The 7,195-nt window shown below is 31.2% G+C and overlaps 1 protein-coding gene and 1 long non-coding RNA gene across 3 annotated transcripts; both read right to left on the bottom strand.

Annotated features, from left to right (window-relative positions):
- Positions 1-3,178: 3,178 nt before the first annotated feature.
- Positions 3,179-4,339, bottom strand: LOC120281748. The gene is made up of 3 exons (XR_005542778.1): positions 4,316-4,339; positions 3,971-4,206; positions 3,179-3,470 (listed from the first exon to the last, which is right to left on the bottom strand). It is a non-coding gene; the product is annotated as an uncharacterized LOC120281748 (long non-coding RNA).
- LOC120281736 (pentatricopeptide repeat-containing protein At5g24830-like) lies at positions 4,338-7,145 on the bottom strand. Of its 2 annotated transcripts, XM_039288435.1 has the most exons (4): positions 7,005-7,145; positions 6,783-6,922; positions 6,437-6,622; positions 4,338-6,325 (listed from the first exon to the last, which is right to left on the bottom strand). In XM_039288435.1, the coding sequence occupies exons 1-4, from the start codon at positions 7,008-7,010 to the stop codon at positions 4,744-4,746; spliced, it is 1,914 nt and encodes a 637-aa protein (XP_039144369.1). In that variant the 5' UTR covers positions 7,011-7,145; the 3' UTR covers positions 4,338-4,743. The 2 variants fall into 2 exon arrangements, with proteins under 2 accessions (XP_039144369.1, XP_039144370.1); XM_039288436.1 differs by lacking the exons at positions 6,783-6,922; positions 7,005-7,145 and having other exon boundaries at positions 6,510-6,572.
- Positions 7,146-7,195: the final 50 nt, after the last annotated feature.

Raw genomic sequence — 7,195 nt, 5'->3', positions numbered from 1 at the left:
AATAAATTATAATTAATTACTAAAAATATTTTTAAAATAGTTTTTTCATAAAAAGTTCACCAAATTTATTTATTCATAAAAACACTGCAATATATTGTTGTAATTTTTTATTTTTATTTTAACTAAGTGCAATTATATTTTTGTTTTGTTTTGTTTGTTTGTTTTTTGTATCTTGGTAAATTTTTTTAAACATGATTTTAGGGTACAAAAATTTCATCAAATTATATTATACTTTAACACTCTTTTGTGAAGTGCTCCCACCTTATTTATAAATCAAATAGAGAAAAAAAAAGAAGTTGTTTTTGTGTTATATCTCAAAATTTGTGTATTAAGTGCAAACTTAAAATATATTTTAAATTATATAAACATTGATGTTTTACCATAACAAAATAAAATTTTATTCATTTTTTTTTGCTGATATTACTTTTTTATTTAAATATAATATATACAACTATTTTACTTTTTTTTAAAGAGGTATAGATACAAAAATATTGGCTTGATTACCCTTATAAATTTTTGAAAATTAAGCAAAATGAATAAAACATTTTAAAAGGTATATATATATATATATTGATTGAATTCAATGTGCACACACACACACACACATATATATATATATAAGCATGAAAAAATATATTATCGTTTGTGTTTGAATGCATGTGTCTACTATTTTCCCTTTTTTAAAGTGTCAAAATTTCACATTAAAAATCATAGTCTTGGGTTTTAAAAAAATGGATTAATTAGAAGTTTATTATAGGAAGTGTAATTATAAAGCGAATAGAGGAAATAATTGAGTGCATATGAAAAAAAAATGTAAATATCTTCATGGGCTATTTTCCCATGATGCCCATTTGCAAAGCCGACATTAATTGGCCGAAATAGAAACAGTTTATAATTTTTTAAAATAAATATTTATAGTAAAAGTAAAAAAAAAAATTCACCAAAAATCTTTAGTCCGCACTCACTCCACTATCTTGATTTGAAAATTTTTTATTATTTAGATTTAAAATACGCTAAATATAATGATGTTAAAAATTCCCTATCATGAAAAAGAGTTTATAATCCAATTCTTGAATTATTGATTTAATGACGCATGGTTGTATAATCAGTTTTTGACTGCTAAATAAATATAAAAAAATCAATCAAAAAGAGTTTTACAATAGACTAACAAATTATTATTATTATTATTATATATATATATATATATGACCGATAATCTGAGGGTGTCTCTAAATTTCAAATCTATAGATGTATATAATATTTATTAAATTACCGGTTTTGATCATAATAAATAATATCTGAAAACGCGTTCTACAATATTGTACAATCATAAATAATAATAAAAAATATATAATATTTATATAAATAATTAAATATTGGATAATAATCCAACGATTTTATATCAAACATCCACATATATATATATATATATATAATATTATATAGATATGAAAAAGGAGTCAGTGGAGCGTTTCTAACTTTAATTATGAAAAAGTATATCATTCAAGGTTAAAAAACAAAGGAAAAATAAAAATAATACTATTCCCCTGGGGGAGGATAACTCTCGTGCCATGAGAAGGACCTTACATTGCACGTGATTTCAAGGAATCTAATGATACTTTTAAAACACTTTTATCATAATTTAATCTCCATCCAAATTACAATATTTATTCAATTCATTCACACTAATCTCGAGATACAAATGTTAAACAACGTGTAACTCACTATTTATGAAAATAAATTAGTATTTTTCATCGCTGATTAATAATAATAATAATAATAATAATAATAATAATAACAATAAAAATATTAATTAAGAAAGAACCTTCACCAAGTCCCACTTCAATAAACATAGTACGAAAATAATAGAATATAAATATAAAATAAAAAAATAAAGGTGATTGAGTGAAAGCAATATGTTGAACAATAAAATAATAAGAGGGGGGAGATGCATGCACCAAATCTAGTCTGGATACCAAGCCCGGTCTGGTCCGGGCCCTCCGGGCCAACTCGATAAAAACTCATTAACATGGGATCTTTTTTACATATATATAATTAATTAAAAGAACTAAATGTAGAACCTTACAGTTATATACAAATTATTAGATACTTAGAAAACTCCCAAAAAAACATAAAAAGATATTTCACTTGATTTTTATACAATATTAAATATAATTATATATATATTAAAAAGATCAACAAGTATATGTTTTGACTGCTCTGCACACCACGTGAAAGATCTATTTTTAGTACCGTTGTCTATTTAAACTGAAGTGACTTTTGCGATAATAATATATAATTTATTAAATTTAAAATTATATACATTAAAAAAATAAAAAATTAATTTGTAAGAGTATCTTGAACTGAAAAACTTTACTACAAATATATATAAATATTTATATATTAAAAATACTATAGAAAAAAGTTAGTAAATAAATGAGAGTTGATTGAGTTCGGTTTCATTTTATTAGTAAAATCCAATTCCGAATGCGGGCCGGGCTCAAAAAGCTCACAAAAAGCCCAAATGAAGGAAGGAGAAGAGGACAAAATAGGGTGGGTCCCATTTCCGAGTTAGACAGACACACATCAAGAAAAGACAACGGGTCTAACCAAATTAAAGTTACATCAACATCATGATATTGCACAGAGAGAGAGAGAGAGAGAGAGAGACCAAACCGGACCTGATCAAACTTTAACTTATTTTAAGTAGTTCATCTCATCAATTGGGTGGGCGGTTCATCAAAGATTTAAAGGAATTTTAGGAGTTCTTATCAAATTTTATTTTGTCAATGATTAGACAGGTTTTTATATTATGTACAAATTGCATTTTCATGACAGTTTTGATAAACATAAACATTACTATAGATTTAATAAATATATATATACATATATAATAATATTAATTAAAAAAAAAAAGTAAGAATCTGCAAGTGTGTCTATGTGCATGGTTTAGATTTTAAAAAATTGCAACTTGTTCTTGGTTGATGCCAACTTGTGCCTACCAACCTTTTTGTTGACCAAACTGCGTATAATATATATAGAATAATAATTATATGAACATACAAGGAACATTCCCATTACTGATCATAATGTTCCTGAAAATGGGATTTACAAACAAACACTGAAATAAGTAAATGGATTTCTTAATTCACAATTAAAGTTTTCTAGAATTGAATGATAATGTCTGAAACATTATTATCAAGTTACTGAAAGATCAGAAAACCATACCTGGAGAAGTATAATGCATTCACATAATAATTGAATGATCTTACAGCTTTTAGATATCAATGTTAACGATTAAAAGAACAAAAATGTGATGGAATTCATTGTTGAAACAATGATTTCGGCACATATGGAAAACGAAAAAAAATATGGTCTTCGGTGTTTTTTCGTATCAATTACGACATCCTTGGAGGTCCATGAAAGTCAGAAGGTAGTTTTAGTCGTATTATTATATCCCGGTCTTCTGTCTAGGCGCAATAAAAAAAAAAAGATATTAGGGTTGTATGAGAGTTCACATAAATTTATAGCATAGCATGTGGCTTAAATTAAACTAAAAAAGATGAAAATTCAAGCGAGACGACATAAGAAGTAACCATTGTGTACAGAAATGGGGCTACATTTCAGTGATAACTTGAGAGTCAACAATGAACAAGAAGCAACAAAGACAGCACATAATCAATGGCTCGAACAATAGCAAAATGGTTTTGACATAAGCTGGCATAACGACACTCAGCATTTGAGAAAAAGTAAGAACATTAGACAAGTATAACCAATATGAAAAAGAAGCATTGTGTTTTCAAAATCAGTAGAACTAAAATAAATAAATAGATTAATGAGATAAAAACAAATAGAAAGAAAGAAAGATCAGTTAAAACATTTCAATGGTCTGGGAGGAATTTTTCCATGAAGAAACAGAAATAGTCATGCAAAACATAATGAAAAGCAGAGGTATGTTTGGTGAATTTACCCTTCTGAGGTAGTAATGTGTGTATTTAATCAATTTGTACCCCTGCACTGCAATCAGATAGACAGTTCAATGTTAGTCTCAGTGTCTCACCATACAGAGGTCCCCAAACCATAGTGATGTTGATATTATGGCATTCACCTCATCTTATCGAACTTTTGGTCAATGAGAAAGTACAACCAACTTGCCACAATCTAAATGAGCTGTCGGTAGCTTGCAGAGTTAAATATGAAGCATGCCTACAAAAGCAACAGAATTCTCACTCCAAAACCAACAAAAAATTTACAATTACCATAAGAAAGCATAAGAAAATTCAGTACTGAAAAAATGAAAGTAAATGCCACTTACCAGTATGATAATAGAGAGAATGTTAAAAGTTCTTTATGGCCTTTCCCTGACCAAAATTATATGGACTCTCCAGCAATCACAATCAGCTCATTCCAGTCCTTGCTCATTCAACCACAATAGTGTGATGGTATCAGTTTAGCATCCATGTTTCAGGAAGCAAATTCAGTTTTAGACATCAAAACAACAAGTGAGATAAATTAATGGCAACTTCAACCTCTCGGAACATGATTTCCTCTGATGCAATTCCAATATGAGTGGCACAGGTGCTATGTTATAATCATCCATTTGTCGCAAATACATGTTTTAATATTTAGCTTCCCATGAACAACTCATCATGGAAGAATCCAAAAATTTCCACATGATCTTGACGAACATCATAATAAAAATTTACCAGAGTTATCTTCTCCATAGCAATAAAATTCCAACTATCATACAACCAAAACTTCAGTCTTTTCACATCCTTGTGGTCTCAGTCTATCCAAATGGCCATACACTTGCATTGCTTCTTGGCAGAATCCTTTCTTCATCAATGCGATGAACAGCGAATAATACATTGAATAACAACCCATGAGCCCCTTCCTTATCATCTTCTGATAAAATAAAAATGCCTCCATTGGCCTCCCTATTTTGCAGTACGCCTTAATAAGAATGTGAAATGGGACATGATCAACTGACAAACCAGATTTCTGCACTTTGTAGAATACTCCCTCAGCTTCCTGCACATTTCCCTTTCGGCAAAGGACTCTCATGAATTCAGTGTAAGTAAAAATATCAGGTTGACACCCTCTATATAACATTTCACGCAACAATTGGCGAGCAAAATAAACAGAACCAATATTGTATGCACCACTGATTAATAAGTTATAAGTAACAACATCAGGAAATATCCCAGAAGCAAGCATCACCTGCTTTAGCAAAATAGCATCATAAATGTTCCCTCTCTTAACATAAGCATAAATTAGCCCATTATATGTGAAGGTGTTAGGAGAGACACCCAGCTCCTCCATCATATCTCTAACTAAACAAGCACTATCCACATCTCCATATCTTCCATACCCATTAATCACAAGATTCCAAATACGAGGCTCAGGGACCATTTTGTGCATTAACATCTCATTTAAATACTGAAAAGCTTTAGAGACATCACCTTCCAGATAAAAACCCTGAATGATTGATTTGTAGGTGATCTCATCAGGTACTATGCAAGAAAGAGCCATTTTATTCTGTATATCACAAGCCTCATCCATACTCCTTTCCTTAGAAAGACCGTTGATAAGGGTGTTAAAGGTCACATGGTCAGGGAAAAAACCTTTCTTCAACATTTCACAAAGATATCTGTATGCTAGCTTAATATCATGAATCAAGCAGAAACCCTTTATTAGTACATTAAACGCAATGTGATCAACATCAACACCATTCCGAAACATCCCATCCCAATGCTCAAGCGCTTGCACCATGTCCCCTTTTCTACAACATCCATCCATGAGTATAGTTGAAGTAACTATATCTGTGGCCTCCTGTTCATCTACTAATTCAGTGAGAAGCTTCTTCGCATTGTCTAAGAGACCCTTATGGCAAAGAGCGTGAACGAGTATATTACAGGTAACTACATTGGGTGTAACTCCATTTTGTGTCATTAAAGATACAAGATTAAGAGCAGTGTCTATGTTGTCACTCTGACAAAATCCATTGATCAAAGTATTATATGTTACTGAATTTGGAGTCACACCAACACATAACATATCTTCCAAAAGCCAACTAGCAGTCGATAGGTCACCCATCTTACACAGTCCATTCATAAGAAAGTTGTGTGTAAAAAGATCTAAAACAACATTATGTCTTCGCATTTCATCATTAAGACGTAGAGCAACACCTACCTTGCCCTCTAAACAGAGTGCCCTGATCAATGCACTCTGACTATCAGAATAAGTTTCATAATAATTCTCTGAGCTCAAGAAGCTAGTAGCACCTGCATAGAAGCCATGCTTCCCAGCCATCGTAATGCTTTCCCTACAATAAATTTCCAAACAACATGAACTTGAGGTGTTGCTCTAACAATGCATGTACAAGTTGAATATACATGCTAATGCAATAATCACACCCAAGAAAATCACAAACAACCTCAACTTCTTCAACCGCTCCATTGCACACACTAAAACATTATCCAAGACATTGAAAACAGCATGCTGCTCACCACCATCACCGGAATCATGATACTGATTTCGCTTGGAGAACCACTCCTGGACTTCAATTTGGAAGGGCTCCTCATCAGTCAATACTAAACTTTCCACCATTATGCCTGATTTCCTATCAGTTTGAAACAAAATCATTAAGCAAAGCATAAACATTAACTCAAATGAAATTCACTAACACATATACAAAGTTTTCTTGTTTATAAAGAATAAGAAAAGGCTCAAAAATTGAACTTTTAAGGTGAATCTAAGATGTGAAGAGGAAAAAAAAAAACCTTTTGCGGTCACGACGATCAAATGCTCTGGAGAAGACTCTGGAAAAGAAGTCACCAATGCTTCTTGCCAAAGGAATGCTCTTCAAATCAAAGTTCATCAGTCGGATTACGAGACTGAATTCTTCACCAGCGGCGATCGACTGCACCAATCCAAGGTTAAGAACAAGCAAAACATAATGAAAAATCGAAGAAAACAACAAAGAAATCAAAGAAAAAACTAACCGCCATTGAAACTGTACTCCAATATCTCCTTTTTCACTCAAATTTTTCTCTGAATTCTTTCCTTTGGATCGAATCAGAGAAAGAAACTTCAGTCCGGAGGAGAAAGGCCGCCGAAAACCCTAGCAAAACCAGGGAACCAACTTGAGGATGAATGAAGGGATTCATCATATCAAAGGCTCAGCCCATCAATT

Source organism: Dioscorea cayenensis, chromosome 18, assembly GCF_009730915.1.
Source record: "Dioscorea cayenensis subsp. rotundata cultivar TDr96_F1 chromosome 18, TDr96_F1_v2_PseudoChromosome.rev07_lg8_w22 25.fasta, whole genome shotgun sequence".
In the NCBI taxonomy this organism is placed as follows: domain Eukaryota; kingdom Viridiplantae; phylum Streptophyta; class Magnoliopsida; order Dioscoreales; family Dioscoreaceae; genus Dioscorea; species Dioscorea cayenensis.
This window is presented reverse-complemented; position numbering and strand designations above follow the sequence as displayed.